The following is an 18,510-nucleotide window of genomic DNA, read 5'->3' on the forward strand; positions in this document are numbered from 1 at the left end:
CCAAAGACATAAAAATACATACTTAAAACTTCATCCTAAATCTTTTTTTAATTCCCTTCTGTCATAGAAATTTAAGAATAACACAGCGTTACATAGACATAATCAATATGAATGCATATTTAACTTTTTCACTGGTCATAATTGCATTTCTGGTAAATCAGTTTGTAATTGTCTAACACCAGCCGTTTCATTGCCAGGAGACCCATACTGTCTTAACTCATCAGCTTGTACTTAATTTGGCATATGGATATTAATCTAGGGATGTTTGGTATGCAGAGGGCCCAACCCCTCGTCCAATGGAACCTGTTCTTACAAAGGTTTTATCGCTAGACATTCCCCCACAGGGTGTGAAAGAATGGCACTTGTAATTCCTTCTCCAGCACATACAACGTCAGTTAAACCTTTTTTTTTTTTTTTTTTTTATTTTTTTTTAAGCTTACAGCTAATATACTGAATGGCAATGCTTGAGGGCTTATATGTTAAGGGTGTCAAAAACTCATGGACACCTAACATGAAAAGTGGGATTATTACTTAAAGGGGACAGTTCACCCGAAATCAGTATCAGCTCGTGGTGCTCAAAGCGCCCCAAAACAACTCAACAGCAATGTTTCTTCCCAGAAATCATGACCAGGTGACTCAAGATAATCCACAGACCTTTTTGTGAGCAGTTTTATGTTGGAAGTATTTTCTTTCAACCATCATTCCGACATGAACAAGCCGAGAGCCATGCAGTCCCATTGTATGGCGAGAAGGCAGAGATCTCTACAGCTGATATCTCCAAAACTAAGCAACTCACACCCAAACAATCTAGATTGATAAATAGCAATACAGGTGAGAAGAAAAATATGTACTTTTAATTTTGGGGTCAACTGTCCCTTTTTAGGTTTTCTTTTGGCCTCTTATAAAAAGCCAATCTTTGTTATGTAAGGTTAAATCATGCAGTAATCTAGCTTCTCATTCACTTTACTGCCTTACAGTTTGATTGGTTCTTATTGTATCCTGATGTCAGACAAAAGCCTCCGTGTACTTGTCCCTGTGCGTAGCTGGTATTTCCCGTTTGTCCGGTGCCTGCCTTCCACTTCATGTGGGTGCGTTATTACCAGCTGGTGTTCATGGTTTCTTTGATATCTTCCTTGAGGCTTGTTCAGGGTGAGGTTCCCAGCAGAAAGAAACATGAACAAGTGTTGGTAACTAAGTGTGGAACATTTTTGAGGAGAGGAATTTGTTGAGAAAGTTAAATAATTACTATATCTATACTGCTTTGCCCTCTTTCCAATGCATTTATTACTTTACCGTTTCTGGGACAAACTTTTGAAGCACTCAAACTTGTGCCAATGCTATACAACCCCCCGTCCCGTCTGGTAATTATGGTAGTCATCAATTTGTAAGAATTAATTCACTACACTTTTTTGACCCATCCCTGTTAAACAAGTCTATCTCAGTACATGCTCTCCTGACTTGAACTGTCATTAGCAGCAATTGCCTCGGAACGCCCTCTGCTGGTCATTGTGGGAAAATACAGTGAAGTGAAGTGTGAGAGCAACACTGAATTCATCATCCTGAGCTACATTGCGTCAAAGCAAATACAGTTGAGGAAAACTGCAAAGATGGCCTTGTCTTATGGATGTTTTTTTCAACCCCCTAACCCTTACTTAGCAAGTTTATTTTTTAAAGTAGACAGTCTCAGCCAACATGTCGAGTTAATTGTAGGTTATTCTTGGAGCCTCAAATGTGTCTGCAAATGAACGTCAGCATTTTTCGTCTCCCTTGGAATGTTGTTAGTCATGCTCATACTAGCTGTGGCTACCACCAGTAGCATTCACAGTCTTCTCCAGTGATCATAAAAGTTTACTTCTCTGTTTTTTTGCCAGCTTAAACATCTGTTTTACGTGGTTATGGTGTGTCTGCAATGTCCAAAAAATATAACTCATGCGCTGTCTCACTGTTTCTTTTCAGCTCACTCAAAGGAAAACTTCTGCCCGGACTCCTTTGTGGAATTTACTGTTGATAAAGATGTTCAGAAAAGCAAGGTACGGCTCTTACTTTATCACATTAATACACCGTTTTCTCTTTACGTCCTAAAATGAATACAATATCTCAAATGTGTTGAATTGTACAAGAAGGCGGACTCATCCCCGTTGCACTGAAAGTTTAATTTCAAATTGCCATGTCCGTTTGCACTGAAACCATTCGGCTGTAGTTATTACTCGTCACTGTCGTCTCTTTCCACAGGTTGCTTTTGCATCCAAGACCCGGTGTGGGAGCAAGGCTTCACCTTCTTTGTGCATAACATCAAAACGCAGCAGCTCACGGTTCAGGTTCGTCATTTAATGGTGCACACACACCATACAGAGGGTTTTCCACACACTTTTCTATTTTGACTACAAATGCTCCAACATGTATGTGCCTGGATACTGGTTGCATTTTTAGTCATTCTTATTAACCTGTATGTGTCAAAAGACAGCTACCTTGTAATTTCATCAGAATAAAACCTAAAAGAGGGAACACCAATGTTGATGATGTTGTTAAACTACATCTTTTTTCAGTCAATGAAATTCTCAGGAGGTCTAAAACCTTTTCCACTGGCTGCTTAGATAATAGTTGTATTTGTGTTCTCGTGGGCCAGGTCAAAGTGAATGAGAAGAAGACTCAGCTCGGTGTTTTCAACTTGCCCCTGAGTCGCCTCCTCAACATCTCCGACATGACCCTGGACCAGCGCTTCCAGCTGGAGCGCTCCGGAGCGAACAGCCAGATCAAGCTGAAAGCCACTCTCAGGGTGGGTACACAATGTTGGCAAAGCACACACACACACACGCATGCATTTAGCCTGTACAACCTCGCATTACACATAGGCTGATCAAGCACATCACGCATTGAGTACAAAGATGCACTCTCATATACCACAACAACATTTGTCTGCTTCATCCACCGCTTATGAGAACTTGCAAGTGAGCTCTTCTCCACTGATGCTTTTGTATTGTGTCACTGACATTAGCCATGTCCTCAATCCCACAATAGATTCTTGCTCTGGAAAAGCCTCCGCCCATGATTATCCTCGAACCTCCTCCACAAAACAAGCAACAAAGGCCGCAGACTAACCAAGGAAGCAACGCCCCTGTATCCACTCACTCGTCTCCGGCACTTTCCCCCAGCACCAGCCCCGCTACCCGCGCCTCGTCTGCGCCGTGGCTATCTGATAACCAGAATGGCTCTGATGAAACCTGGCAGCCAGCTTCTTCCCTGTCAACCATGCGTCGGTTAGATTCCCACAGCCTGTCCGAGAACTCCATCGCTTCGTCCCGTTTCGACCTTTCGGAGGGGGCCTCGTTTCCAGAGTGAGTCTATAGCTTTGCTCTTTGTCTTTTTCAGTTGTTTAGTGCACTGACCTCTGACCTTTCTACAGGTGTGATGAACTGATCAACGTGGAATTTAACAAGAGTTAAGTAATACAAGTGACGATACAAATATTTTCTGTCCCCACAGGGCCGTTATGAATCATCAGGGTTCCTTTGGGGAGATCCAGCTGACTGTACGCTATGCCACCCTGAGGCACAAACTCATCGTCCTGGTTAAGTCCTGCAGGTACAGCAGACAAATCCAGCCTCACTAGTGCCACCCAGCAGCACCAGTACTGACAAGCAATATACCCATTTGCTCAGCTCTCAACACATTTTAGTTCTCAGAACACAGAAAATCACAATCCAGTTTCTGTGTGATAACATAAAAAACAACTTTCAGTTGTTGATACACTGTACATATTCTTGGATTTTGCATATATGTGCGTTTGTGCCTTTTTCAGTCCTCAGTAGAAGAGCTTTGTTTTGAAAATACTTATGGTAGTCAGTATTTGCTTGGTTTAAATACTATGACTGAATCCAACATAACAAAAGACTTAATTGCTTTAATTGAACAAACAAATGATTTTCTCTTCAATTGAACATGGCTAACCAGCTATGGTAACCCGTTGTGTGTACCCGTTTCCTGCAGGAACCTACTCCGCTTCAGTGACAATGGCACAGACTCTTATGTCCGCCTGTATTTTCTCCCTGACCAAACCTGGATACACCGCAAGAGGACACATGTCAAGAAGAGGACAGTCAATCCTGTCTTCGATCACAAGTAAGCCTCCTGGGTTCATCCTAAAAAAGCATTTTCTTTATTTCTTATTACCAAAGTGAAGTAATTGCTGTATGTTTAAGGCTCAATGGTTGAGACAGTGTCTGGAACTTGTCTCTTTCTGCCAAACCCTCTTTCATCACAGGTTTGAATTTAACGTGTCTCTTCAAGAAGCACAAACCAGGAAGTTGGATGTGTCAGTGAAAAATGGAAAAATGTTCCATTCACGGGAGAGAAAGGACATTGGCATGGTGGGTAATGCTATTTGTGATAGACTGCTCTATCAGCTGCTGAATTTTTTACTTTGGCTTGTTATTGTACAGAAGCCCTGAGATGCGAGTAAAAAAAAAAAAAAAATACTGATCTAAATAGTTTTCTGTGAAACAAGTGGGAAAACAGTTTTGCAGAGAAACTACTTCTAATTCACTTTTTTATTTGTATTTTTCAGGATCATTGTGTTTGTTGTTGTACTACTTATTTGGGCCACAAGAGGCTGAAGTGCACCATTACCCCATGTAGTGGTCTGCTTAAGCCTCTTGTGGCCCAAATGAGTATTACAAGAACAAACACTAGAAAAATGATCGTGAGAATAAAACAACACCTTCCAAAACTTTTTTACACCTGTCTTCACAAATTAAAGAAAGACAACAACTTTTTTAAATCACAAACACAGCGAGAAAACAATTTAGATCTGACAAAAACAATGTCTGTTACTTTGGTTGTCACACTTTTGCAGTCAGCATCTCAGTCTGGATAACTGTCTGAATGTTCCTGTTGTGCTCCTGTCCACAGGTGATGATAGATCTTTCACAGTTGGATATAGTCAAAGGCATCACAGAATGGTACGGTGCCTAGTTTTCTACTTTTCCATGATTTGGCTGAAGTATTGTGAATTAAAGTACCAATACTTCCTACCGTCATTGTGTATGTTTTATGTTATAATTGTAACAATTTATAGAATTTTATGTGGGGAAACAAATGGCTTCATTGATTCAAGTGACATTTAAATGGCTTTTTCATTTCTCTTTCTTTTTAAGGTATGAGCTCACACTGCCTGGGCTGAAGAAGTAGAGCTGAAAAACTCTTGTTTGCAGTTTTAAGAGCAGCTCCTCAGCCACTGCAAGGCCAAAAGTAGGCCTGGTATATGTTGGGAGGGTTGCATATTCCTTTGTTCTTCCTTACCATCATGGACCAGAGTTGGGTTCTCCAAATGCAGCACATTGTTTGTACTGTATGTCGAAGGCTGTACACTCACAAGTAATATTCCACTTGGAGTGGTTAAGTGCATCTAATCCCACTTATCCACTATGATATAAATATATAAAATAATCTGTTCTAAATGATCTGGAGCAGAGCAGACGTATTTAACTGCAGATACGACTTTTAAACATGCTTTGGTGTCCCAGATAATTTAATTCAGTTTATTGCAGCTAATTTGGGTTGACAAGCAGAAATCAATGGTCCTGAATAATGAGGCTATTTGCTATTAAGCATTTCCCTTTCACTATATGTAAATAGAATGTAATTCACCAGAACATGTTGGTATTTATACTCTATCAAGAAACAAGATAATTTCTTTAATTCAGAAATTTTTTTTGTGAGAGGGTTGTTGTTTTTTTAGTTGATCTGAGCCAAAGTTATCCTTTTGTATTTAAGTGTAAATACTTGTATTGATAGTTTTATGTAATATTTTATAGCAGGGGAAATAAATGAAAAAGCTGCAGCAATTCAGGAGAGGCATTGCATATTGAGGAAGGGTTACATGCTTTACATATACTGTACATATTCACAGCTGGAAGAAGCCAAATACAACTGGATGTTTTGCGTGGGGCAGCTTAGCAGTTCTACTGAAGCAGTCGGTTCATTAGAAGGGAAACGGCCTCCAAGCAAGGCACATGAGAAATAGTTATTTGCTCAAGGGCACCTTGACCATAGTTACTGATTGAGTATGTCTTTTACACCTAACCCTCCGATTTACCACCTGGTGTTTGAGTGATCTTTAACTTTTATATTTAAAAGTACTGTTACACTCACAAACAAACTTTAAAAGAGAGTGCTAACAGCTTTCTGCATTTATTTAGAATTTAACTTAAAAACACATGCTAATTCATCAAGACATCAAATTACCCTTGCAATTGTTACAACTACCATCCATTTTGTAGGCATATATCTTAACTGTTAGACTTGTGGTGGTCATCTAAACTAAACACCTTGTTGACTGCCAATTGCATACAATTAAGCGAATAATTTGGTCTTGACTCGTGCTGAGCTGTTCATCTGTTGTCCATTTATTAAATTATTCAGGAGCTGGAGAATTTATGAAAAGTGTCCAGGGTCTGGTGTTTTTGAATTGACACTGACTGTGCCATTTGTTTTCAGCTAGCATTTTAATGGCAAATAAACATCTTCCAAGAAAATTATTATTTTTTTTTTTTTTCACTTAAAACTCATTTCCGGGTTTTAGGGCTCATCCCAGAAACGCTGCATAAGTGTGAATGTGACAAGTTGTCTCATAACATACCAGTACATACACTCTTACATGAGCCCGAGGGAAGGTATGCACAGGATACGTGGGTATACGAGCCAAACGCGATACAATTTGTAAAATACTCATATAAACGTGTTTGTATTCTAACATATATTTATATACTCTGATACAATTTACAAAATTGCATTCAACTTATTTTCTCACCATCAGTAACCCCCGCACACTTCACATTAATGGACTATTCCATCAGCTGTACTGCTAGGGGCGTCTGAAACTCCCAAATTGAGACTGGAGGTATTCTACACAACATCAAATATCTTTACTGAAGCCGAGTTATCACAGTGGGCCTTTAAGACAAAACACACGAGGGGGAAGTAGCTAAAACATTAGCAAAACTCCAACGGTAATCTTTTTAAATTGAGCAGCCAGTTGAGCTAATAATCTATCCGTTAACTCCTGCTCGTGCCTGCAGCGCATGGGTGGTGCTGAAGCTTCACGCGAGCTCACAGTTGCGTTCTTAGCAACGGTCCTAGCAACGACACACGGGGTTTAGTGAAAGAGCTAACAAACGTTTTCTTTAGCTTATGAATGATAACTTTGCACAAGTACCAGCATGAGTTCAGCCAGGAAGAAAAAAACAAATACAACTGATAGTTTCGCGTTCTTGCCACCAAACCCACCACCGGTAAGTTTATCTAAACACGTCTCAATAGTTTGTGTCAAACACAAATCTAGTCGATACCTCTCATATATGATATATTATACGATCTAGCTATATCATAGCCTATCATACTCTGTCAGGTCCACAGAAAGCAGCCGTGGATGGATGAAATACCTTCATTTTCGCTGTTTCCTCCACTCCGGCCGACAGCTCAAGGAACTGAAGCAGCTGTGAATAGTGAGTTCTGATCATATTGGGCTATTCTAGTAGCCTAACTACTATAAGGACCGTGTTATTTGTGCTGATCTGATCGCCCCGTGTGTGCTGTAGGAGAGGACCTGATCGATGATGACAGTGGACCCAGTGGTCAAAGTTATGGCAGAGGCCGGAACCTGCTCCAGAGCAGAAGGGCCGTGCAGATCCACAGGACGTCCAAGCATGGCAGCAGCAGCAGCAGCCTCACAGAAATAAAAAAGCGCAAGAATATGCGCGCAACTCTGGTTAAATTAATATGGTGAGTTGGTGTATTGTTTTTATAAAGCTAAACTATCCATATCATTTAGAAGCAATTGTTGTGACTCTCATTTCTCCACTCTTTTTAGTCAGGAGGAGGAGGAGGAGGACAGAGACTCCCAACCATGTGGCTCTTCCAAATTGACAGCAAAGAATAACCGTGAAATGGTGAAAAGCAAGACACACTTGAAGCCATGTATTATATCACAGACCCCCTTTTGTCTATGTGCCCATAATGAAGGTGTTGTGGCCATCATAATCTTTTCAGGACACTTGATATGGTGGCCTTTCAATCACTGTTTTGTTTTGTCGGTCTCAGTGGTTGCAGTTGCTGGGTAGGATACTTTTTCAGTGCAGTCTTTGTTCAATATATAATTAACAAATCTTCAATATATAGTTGGAATTCTATCATCGCTGATACAAACAATACATATAAGTACACTGTTTTTTTATTTTAGCATTTGTATGTGCAGTGGTCTAGTTTACACATAAATAAGTGAACACAACATGGAAAGGGAATATTTACTGCACCCCTGATAGTAAATGTTGTGCACTTAATATGTATGACATGCTCCACAACAATTTAACCCTCCCTTCAACGAGCACATGGATGTAGATATTTTTTCATTATCAAGTTATCAACACTGTCAACAAAAAATAAAATAAAATTCACCTTCAAGGCATTGTTTGTTCAAAATGTTGCGACTGAGAATGGTTTGTGCTATTCTATCTTGTCAGAGATACAACAACTACATCCAGACAGGGATAGACCTGATGAATGTGACTCCTATGGAGGACTCTTGGCTGGAGAACATTCAGGACATGGTTCCCTACCACCTGAGGAGCATGAGCACGTCTCTTCAGCTACTGGTCGATGAGATTAAGGAGGACTATCTGCTCGGCATCAAGACAGCAATCTGTATTTAATTACATTTAAATTCTTATGAACTTGTAGTATTGTATTCACAGTGTTACACAAAAATAAATGTTGACTGGGTGACTTGTAATACACAAGACTGTGGGAAAAAAAATGTTTGTTTTACGATCATTTGTTTGTGATTGCAGTGAAATTTACATTCAGAGATTCAGAAAATGACGAGGACAAGCAGCCCCCCCACAGGCTTGAGTAAGTCAGCAGGACGTGACGGAGAATGCATACGTGTCTTGTGAGAAGTATAAAGTGCCTCTGCTTACGTATACTGTGTTGGACGGCTACATGGAGATTATGTCTTTTCCAAGCAGTGACTGGAAGTCCTTCAGCATTATGAATCATATAGTTTGCTGGAGGAAATAAAAAGTCTGTTCTTCTATCACTGTCAGACTGCAGGTAATGCCAAAACCATGGAACAAAGCCTTTGTCCATGCACGGAAGATGATGAGAGATACGCTTCACTCTATCAACCCCACTATGCTGCAGGTGCTGAACATGTGGCATGACGTTTACAAGTAAGTATGCAATGATGTGATTTGGGGTTCATTGTCTTAAGTATTTAGAATGAAAGTGAAATCTAAATGTAGGTGTTGAGTGAGTTTCATTAATAAGTGAAATTAGCCTTTAAAAATGTATTTCATTAATTATTATGAATGGAAAAACAACATACTGTGTTCAATATTTTTTAGATCTTTTATTCTATAATACTGAATTAAAAAGTCAGTATGTGACCCACATACATGACACACATACATTAGTACTTGTCAGCATGGCTATTATGCATTATTAAATGTTATTCTAAATTCCATTCATCAAATATGGTAACTGTAGGTCAATCATCACGCTAATGTGCAACATATGGTAGTTGGGAGCACCGTTTTCAGCTGAAAATGTAGGTATTGACACAGCAAATAATAAAACACGTGCATGATTCTAAATCATATTAAGTTTAAAATGTAAATTAAAAAAAAGTTCAAACCTTGTATAAATAATTTCCTGTTTTCAAAATGACGGCTGCTTTAACGGCACGGACAGCTTTTTTGAAGAACCATGACAAAGTGTTGAAAAATAGAAAATGGTGTTAGATCATCTAAAACAAAATCTAAAATGTTGTCTGTGCTTTTCTAAAGACACTTCTATATTATCCATGCATGTCACACACCCCTGAAAGTACAACTGCTGCAGTAGATCTTTGTTTGCCGATCATCTCACCCTGCTGGATGACCTGCTTGCAGAAATCTCCGTCTGATAGATGTGGAGGAGTTCCACTGCAGAGAGGAGTCCATGGAGCTCCCTGAGTTTCTGCAAATTGTCACCAGACATGTCGATAAAGCCAGAGGAATCCTCCTCAATCAGTGAGTCCACTTAACTTAACACCAAGATACCTGTGCTCAGTTAAATACATCTTTTAAATTGCCATTTGTAAAATAAATTGAAGCTTTGACCATTTGACGATTCTCTGAATATAATCTTCAATGTGCTGTTTTCTACACCAGTTGGGGTCCCGAAGTACAAAACATTTACTATCAGGGGTGCAGGTCCATGCTGATGCCGGCCTCGACACACAAAGCCAAACTGCAATCTTTCTTCAACTGTGCCGCTGCACTGATGACCTCCCAGCTTCAGAGCCTTGCATTAAACTCAATGAGGGACTACACACACCTGTTTTCACAAGACCCGGTAGGAGAATGCTTCCAAAACTGATGTAATAATATATTTTAGTAGAGTCGAACATCCTGGATTTGGAAGAAATTATCATGTAATTTCAATAAATGTTTAGACTTTGACCGTTGACGTACAAGGTGGACACTAACAGTTGCGTTCTTTCTCTGCCTTGTTTTGGCTCCACCATCTTAGCAGTCAGAGCGAGCCTATGAGCACCCGGGCTTTGTGCTGCATCTGATCCTAGAGGACGGGGAGATCAATTTTGAGCCCGAACTCAAATTCTACGAGGAGGCCCTCCTTCACGTCTATGAGCTCATGCTCAGGTCTATCAGCATGGTGCCTCGCGTGGAAACCAAGCTGTTCCTAGAATGGGTAAGAGGGACAGTGTGTGTTTAGTATGCACAATTAGTTGCCAGTTTATTAGGTACCACTAGCTGAAACTAATGCAGTCTAACACAACAGCCCTGCAATAAATCCTACCTTCATGAAGATTACAATTCACTTGTTGCATCAACTTTATGATCATTTTCAAGAATCATTATAACAAGGCGTTTTTCTTATTTAGCCTTCCCTCACTGATGTAAACGGCATATGCAGAATAATGGAGACACCTGTCAGGATAACATAATTCAGTTCAACAGCACCCCAAACTGTAGCCTCCAAAATGATCATGAAGTTGAATCAACATTCTCTCAGACAACAAAAACTCAAAACACAGTTTTTTTTCCTGCAGTCTTGTTGTCCGGATGCCCTGTTCTGTATTTTAAAATCGCAGGAGCTCATCATGGCATTGCGATATTTAGTTTTTCCATTTGTGTTTGCACCCTACTCCGTGTCTTCCTAGTCAAGCTTCCAAACTGGAAGCACCTTAAAGCCCATCATCCTGCCAGACATTCTCCAGGCCCAGCAGGAGGAGGTGCGCAGTGTGTTCTGGGCTGAAAGTGTCAAGCCCAAGGAGTACGTCCACGAGTATGATGACTACGCCACACTGGTATCCAGGCGGGCGGAGGAGGAGGTGGAGCAGTTCCTCAGTGAGCAGCACTCCTTCCAGGAAATCATGGCGGATGTGGTACACTACAAGCAGCTTGCTGACCGGATCCAGTACACATCATGCCAGGTACTTGATCAGCAAGGGGAAAGTCATCAGAAATGGCTGTAAAAGTTAGATATTACCGTGACATTTGAGACCATTAGCTGTTGGTGATGTCTGAAGAAACCTAAAATATAATTACAAGAGTAGAATTTCGAGTGACAGTAATGAGATTGGTAATGTTTCTTTACTCTCTAATACCAGAAATAACTATCACTCTGAAATGGAACACTATCTAAAAAATCCTGATAACTAAACAATCTGAAAACCTCCAAAGCACCAGTCTTTATACCTTGATGTTTTCCGTGACTACGCCCGTCTATGCTTGCATGAAAGTCATCTCTTAAATGATGTTGAATGTGTTACTGACCAACACTTTGGGCTTCAGGTGGTACGTCTTGGCATGTTTGAGGTTCAGTCCCAAAAGCTTATCCACTCTCTCGTCAAGCGTGCTCAGGAGCTACAGCAGAAACTGGTCACTTGGATGCTACAGGACCATCAGGAAATCAACAAGAAGTCAGTTGGTTCCCCTTTTTCACTTTTTCTCTCCATAACCACGCAGAAATTTCAGATGCAAAAAAAGTTGACTAGTTGGTTTAACAACACATAAAGCTTCAGAGTTCAGACTTTGCCTGTGCCTGCTCGAAATAAGAATTGTGCCGATCAAAGGGAATGTACAGTAGCACCCTTTCTAGTTTTAGTCCCTGTGTTAGCTGCTGTAGTGGCCTCTATCCCAATGGTGCCCCTTAGCTCCAGGCGCTGCCATAATCAGATTGTAGGTCTGTAAGAACCTTTGTATATGCCACAGAATTAATGCTCTTCCACCCACAGGCTCTGTGATGAATTTGAGAAGATTGCAGAGAAGGCACTGAGCACACCAACTGACACGCAGGAACTGATTGAGCTTAAGGTGACGAACCCAAATTCTTGTCTCACCGACAAGCTTGGTGCAGTGAGTTACAGTATATGCAATTGTCCCCCAAAATTCTGTCGACAAAGCAGTCAGGCATGACATTACGCTTTAAAGATACAGTCAGTAATAACTGATGAAAACTTTACATGTTTTTGTTCACACCCACTAACTGTACTGTGGCAATGGCAGTAGGTGAAGTACTATAGTGTGCGTTGTTGCCCTGTACTCCCATCCAGGCCTTCATTAGTAAGGTGAAGACCAAAGAGATGCCTCTGTTGGCGCAACGATTGGCAGACTCCAGCGCACAGTTGTGTTCCCTGATGGACTTCGTCACCCTCGCACCATTGGACATGGAGCTCAACACACAGACCATCCAGTGGCACAAGCGTATGCCATCCATCTTTGAGGAACACCAACAGATCATTACCGAAAAGACAGAGCAATATCAGAGTGACCTTAAGGTCTGTGTTTCTACACTATCTATCGAACCCATTGATATGTTGACTGGAGTCTGGATGTTATTGCATGAGAACTGTAGGACTAAATTGTTAATGTGAATGTAACAAAAAACAAAACAAAAAGAAAGTATTGCTAGAGAACAAAGAGGGCATTTCTTTTTGTGCATTCCAGTTGCGCCGCGACCAATTTGTGGAAGAACTGGAGAGCTACAGCGTACAGGTGAAGGAGTATACCAGCTTTGGTGAGCTGACAGATCTCAGCAACTACTTGAAGAAATCCAAGGCCCTCAATGCTAAATTGGAGTTAGCCATGGAAACGGTACACGAGGCTTTCAATGCTTGAAAATATAGGAGTAGAGAAAAAGCAGTTCAAAACTGTGGCAACAGCTCTGTCAAATGAAAGCTATATGCAAAGTGACAATTGGCCAATATGGCACGAAATCATGACGACAAAGTTTAGTTGTACTGATGCCAGAAACATGATCATACAAATAGCATGCAGTGTCTTTGTTTGTATCAGTACAGGCCACTTTACATTGATACGATCCATTCTGCTTGCGGTATGATTCAATGCTGAGCATAATATTTGATTTTAGAGGTACTTCGCTTACAAATGTAAGAGCAGATGATGTATGAATTGGTGGTCGTGGATAGACATGTATCTGACCGTAAGATACAGTCATTGTACAGTGGATTATTGCATTGTATTTGAAGTTGAATTACAGTATGTGCTTTTAAATATATAACCTGTAGAGCAGTGGTTCTCAACTGGTCTGGCTGCGGGACCCACCATCACCCCTTAATGACAAGCCGGGACCCACTACCCAAATATATATATATATATATATATATATATATATATATATATATATATATATATATATATATATATATATATATAATTTGGGTATATCTATATTCAAGAAGTCTAGTAGTAGTAACGTATCTGTGTAGTAAACAACTGCCAAATCAAATAAAGAAAGTACACATCAATTATATTTTAACAAATATTGTGAATAAATGTTCTTTTGATTTCAAGTAAAATAACGGCTGCATTAAAAAATAAATTTCGTAAACGAAAATTATTTTAGAAAAATTATTTTCACTGAAATGCCCTGCAGCTTTAAATTCAGTCCATTCAGGATGAAGTGAAAAGGCCACAATATTATATTTTTCTCATCTTCTAAAAAGAGAATTTAGTGTTGGAAGAATTCACCTCTATGACTCTGTTCTCTCTTGCCAATTTCTCTTTTGGAAATCGTCCTATGATTTGACTTTCACACCTCAACAGTCCTGCTCTGCTCTCTGTATCCTCGTCTCTCCCCGTGTGTCACGGTGTGTGAACATCTCACTCAAGTCAGGAAACTTGTCAGAATGCCCATATTTGATTGGATGAGCTGCATCACGTGATGTGATTCACAATGCATTGGTCGGTGTTTTTCCTGCACCACTGAACAAGTGCCGTAAATGCTGGAATAATTCCGCTGTATAAAAAATGCCCTTCAAAATAAAATAATTTTCTTTCTTTTTTTTTTTTTTTGGGTCAGTTAAAGGCCCGCGACCCACTGAAAACGGGTCCGCGACCCACTTTTGGGTCGCGCCAGTTGAGAATCACTGCTGTAGAGGGCATCATTTGCTGTAAAAAAAAAAGAAAAAATAGAACTCAGTCACAGGTGTTGAAAGAGGCTTTGTGATGTTTTTGTCATCCATACATTGACACTCACCTATTTATCCTTCTATCTTTTCTTTTTATGTCTTTGTCTACTTCTTCGTTCCTTCTATGCTTCCATCCGTGCTTCTCTTTCAACCTTGCTGCCACTCTGGAAAGATAAATGAATTAAATCTGGAGGAGGAGGCCTTCGGCTGGTCTGTGTCCCAGTACCCGCAGCGTAAGAAGATCCAGGACCAGCTCACACCCTTCCTGCGCCTCTATGAGACAGCCACTGCTTTCCTAAACCAGAACGAGCAGTGGCTCCATGGACCGCTCTCGCATGTGAACCCAGACAAGGTACCAAAGTTTGGAAATTCCTTTGTTATTAAGTTGGACATTGTGTCATTACAGCTTCAGTGCTGCTTAGGATGCCGTCATACCTCCTGCACGGTGTGTGTACTGGGATGTTGCAGGATGTATTTGTGTCACACTATTAGTTGTAAATTATAAATTGTGATTGCCAGCTGTAACAGCTGGATCTGAGTATGAAGCTTTGTTTGAAATGCTGTGTCCTTTGAAAGCTTTGAGAGCTCTCTGTCTCTCTTTCTTTTCCTTTAAACCTATCCAGCTATTCAGGTTTCATTGACAATAACTCTACAGGATTTTAAAAGCCGCCTCTCTTGCACACTGTTACACACACACACCTACATAGGCATTTATGGTTTTCAGTTTTCAAACATACTGAATGTCATAAATCAATCATGTGGCATATCAGTCGTCATTGTCGTCAACACGACATTGACGGGACACCTTCTATAGCTCGTTAGAGGCGGAGATGTGCAGATGTGATTGACATCTCGGTTTCTGTCTGCAACTCTAATTGGCTCTGGTTATAGCAGTCGTTAGGCAAAGACTTCTGTAGAGCAACTTTCAACAACGAGGCAATTCAAATTACTTTATATTCGACATAAAGGGGCGTTAAGACAAGATATAAAAAAAAACACAAGGCAATATAAGAAGACACAAAAAACAGTGGTATTGAAGCTTCAAACTATTCGGTACAGCCCTATATTATTATATTATATTATTATTATCATGTGGTATTTGGTACTCATTCTTGTCTTAACACCAATCTTTACCTAAACTACGGCCCCTCCCCTTTCTGTCACCTCTCACTCTCCCACAGACCGTAAGCTATAAAAAAAACACCATAGCACAAACACACAGGAGCCCTTTGCTGTAAGTGTTAACTGCATTAAAGCTAAAGCACTTCCTCCATCAACTTCATATTCAGCTCTTATTACTACAGCAGCTAACTGTCAGTGTTAACTCCATGACTTTTACTATATATATATACATGTATACTGTTTTGGTATAATGCAATGTTTTATTATATTAATTCAGTTGGCAATTTTTAATTCACTCTATTTTTTTCTGGTGTCTTTGTAACCCCACCCTTGTAGTTAGAGACGGATGTTGATAACTTCTGGCGCACACTGTACAAGCTGGAGAAAGGCTTCAATGATGTGCCCAAAGCACTGAGCTTAGCCACCACTATGAAGACTAAGGTGGAAGACTTCAAGGAGCACCTTCCTTTCGTGCAGGTACAACCCTAAACATTTAATATCTGTAGAAGAAGTCAAAATAACTTTAGTTATTACACATACATTAAAAACATATTTATATTTATACAACATGTATGTTTATACAACATACACAAACATTAAAAATTTAATTTAAACGTCTTTCTGATAGATTATCTCTGCTATGAGTAAAGTTTAAGTCATGTTTTACTACTCCTCCTTCATAGATACTGTGCAACCCAGGCCTACGTGATCGCCACTGGGATGCCATGTCGGAGGTGTCTGGCGTCGTCTCCCTGCAGCCAGCTGATGACCAGGCCTGCGTGGATCAGTTCCTATCCATGCGCCTGGAACAGCACCTGAGCAGCTTTGAGGGCATCAGTGAGGTGGCCAGCAAGGAGTACTCCGTAGAGAAGGCCATGGAGAAGATGGCCAGTGAGTGGGGCGACATAGAGTTCAGCCTCCTGGCCTACCGAGACACGGGCACCTCCATCCTGTCATCTGTGGACGACGTGCAGATGCTGTTGGACGATCACATTGTGAAGACACAAACCATGAGGGGCTCGCCTTTCGTGAAGCCATTCGAGGTGGAGATACGGTAAGATATGAGAAGATTTTCTTGAGATTTATTTTGTTTGAAAAAAAAAGAAGCAATTCACTAATGTTATAAAGTACATTGCTAGTTGAAAGTACAAAACAGGATACTTTAAGTTGTATTGTTTGTTAATCAACAACTTTTACTTTGGTAGTAAACTGCTGCGATTGACTAATAATGCCCCAGCATTATGTTTTCACCCTGGCAGTTATGTTGTCTTCTGTTTACGCTGGCGGATATTGCTTTGTTTGGTGAACCAGTCCTGACAGGGCAGGACACACAGACTGAAATATCATTTGAGAAGCTATCTGAAGCTAAAGACCTGAATGGTTTGTCTCTCTCAGGATTGTAGTTAAGATATTCTTCGTGAAACTACGGCTTCAATTGAGCATACTGTGTAATTCATTCGGTTTTTATCTGCCTCTTGAGTTCAGCCAATGATGTAATTTCCCCGTCCTCTGTAATTTGTGGGGTTATTGCAATAATATGTTGCTTGCAGGCACAGTTTGACACAGGATTCCCTGCAGCTTTTAGAAAGGTATTTTGCAATACTTGGCAGGAGGCTAAAGCAGCTACTGTGTAGTTTTAAAAAAAATGAATTTCTTTGTGATATCACATGAGACCTTTTTAATGCCATTATGTAGCTTTGTGGGTGTAAGTGAATGATACCACAGTGAGGATGAAAAGACAATCCCAGCTACATGTTATACTGAGGGGCAAATTCACCAAGTATTGATTGTGGCCACTGATAGCATCATCATTTACGCATCATTTGCAACCGCTATATCTGCCTCGTCTCAAGATCAGATTCACCAAAGATATTGCACGAATGATATTATAGCGCAAACTCACGTATAAAGTTTTGCAGCTGAATGCAATTAGCCTTTTGTTGTTACGGGAGAGGAAGGAAATTGTTTGTTAATTCGTTGATACAAGAATCGTATTTTTCCTTAGTTTGTTTTTCTCATGTATTTTCAAAAGACTACAGGTATAAGGGAGCTATATTCATTTATTTGTCATGCCACAACTGTCATTGCAGCCATCATCATCATGGAAACTCATGAATGCGCTTCAGTTACCACCAATGCTCTGAAGATGCAAATAATTTCACTGTAACTGCATGGGGCTATTAGCACAGATTTTTATGAATTGGGGCCAATTTTGTGCCAAATGTTTGCTTATTACTATATTAATTTAAATATGTGCAAATAGCTCAAGGGAAGCTGTTTGCTTGGTAATTAAGTTTGGAGTGCATTTCACCCTTTGCAGGTTTCTTTTTGTCTTATTTGTGCAGGTTTAGCGGCTGCAAAAGCCATGCAATCCTGTTGGGAATTCGCCACTGAGTGAACTAACCACAGATCAGAGGATATCTGGCATTAAATGCAAGATAATATATAGAGACATCCAGGATTCCCAAACCACCTTTTCCTTTGTGTTGTGATCATTATTACTGTTCCATTCTGGGCTTCTTATCCTTCCACAAAAAGTGGAAAATTATTTTGTTTTCCCAGTTAAGTGATGTTAATTTTAGGTGTATATTCCCTCTCACATGTAGTCATCTTCTCCTGTAGGGAATGGGAGGGCAAATTGATGCTCCTCCAAGAGATCCTGGATGAATGGTTGAAGGTGCAGTCCACTTGGCTCTACCTGGAGCCCATATTCAGCTCCCCGGACATCATGATTCAGATGCCTGAGGAGGGACGCTGTTTCAAAACTGTTGACAAAACCTGGAGGGACAGCATGGAACAACTTTCCCTGGTAAGATTGTATTTTTGCAGCAGGGTGCAGTCATGATTAGGAAGACCGTCTTCTTCTCAAAGGGACTCTTTGTGGAGGGGCATGATCG

General features: G+C 40.4%; 2 protein-coding genes across 2 annotated transcripts in view; both read left to right on the plus strand.

Annotated features, from left to right (window-relative positions):
- esyt3 (extended synaptotagmin-like protein 3) overlaps positions 1–6,494 on the plus strand; it is a 10,847-nt gene extending 4,353 nt beyond the window's left edge. The window contains 11 exon segments of the mRNA XM_079276597.1: positions 1,044–1,149; positions 1,957–2,030; positions 2,233–2,244; positions 2,250–2,318; positions 2,627–2,776; positions 3,019–3,335; positions 3,484–3,582; positions 3,988–4,119; positions 4,262–4,367; positions 4,909–4,958; positions 5,154–6,494. Coding sequence (XP_079132723.1) covers positions 1,044–1,149; positions 1,957–2,030; positions 2,233–2,244; positions 2,250–2,318; positions 2,627–2,776; positions 3,019–3,335; positions 3,484–3,582; positions 3,988–4,119; positions 4,262–4,367; positions 4,909–4,958; positions 5,154–5,187 — 1,149 coding nt within the window. The 3' untranslated portion in view covers positions 5,188–6,494.
- A 161-nt stretch (positions 6,495–6,655) lies between these two features.
- Positions 6,656–18,510, plus strand: part of dnah7 (dynein, axonemal, heavy chain 7) — a gene marked incomplete at its 5' end in the record, with an annotated part of 66,169 nt that continues 54,314 nt past the window's right edge. The window contains 18 exons of the mRNA XM_079276599.1: positions 6,656–6,671; positions 7,596–7,779; positions 7,868–7,946; positions 8,517–8,697; positions 8,844–8,904; positions 9,099–9,224; positions 9,945–10,064; positions 10,206–10,389; positions 10,567–10,746; positions 11,219–11,491; positions 11,853–11,980; positions 12,296–12,374; positions 12,614–12,838; positions 13,008–13,154; positions 14,664–14,843; positions 15,950–16,090; positions 16,297–16,667; positions 18,236–18,422. Coding sequence (XP_079132725.1) covers positions 6,656–6,671; positions 7,596–7,779; positions 7,868–7,946; positions 8,517–8,697; positions 8,844–8,904; positions 9,099–9,224; positions 9,945–10,064; positions 10,206–10,389; positions 10,567–10,746; positions 11,219–11,491; positions 11,853–11,980; positions 12,296–12,374; positions 12,614–12,838; positions 13,008–13,154; positions 14,664–14,843; positions 15,950–16,090; positions 16,297–16,667; positions 18,236–18,422 — 2,862 coding nt within the window. The remainder of the gene's footprint in view (positions 6,672–7,595; positions 7,780–7,867; positions 7,947–8,516; positions 8,698–8,843; positions 8,905–9,098; positions 9,225–9,944; positions 10,065–10,205; positions 10,390–10,566; positions 10,747–11,218; positions 11,492–11,852; positions 11,981–12,295; positions 12,375–12,613; positions 12,839–13,007; positions 13,155–14,663; positions 14,844–15,949; positions 16,091–16,296; positions 16,668–18,235; positions 18,423–18,510) is intronic.

Source organism: Melanostigma gelatinosum (genome assembly GCF_949748355.1).
Source record: "Melanostigma gelatinosum genome assembly, chromosome: 10".
In the NCBI taxonomy this organism is placed as follows: Eukaryota; Metazoa; Chordata; class Actinopteri; order Perciformes; family Zoarcidae; genus Melanostigma; species Melanostigma gelatinosum.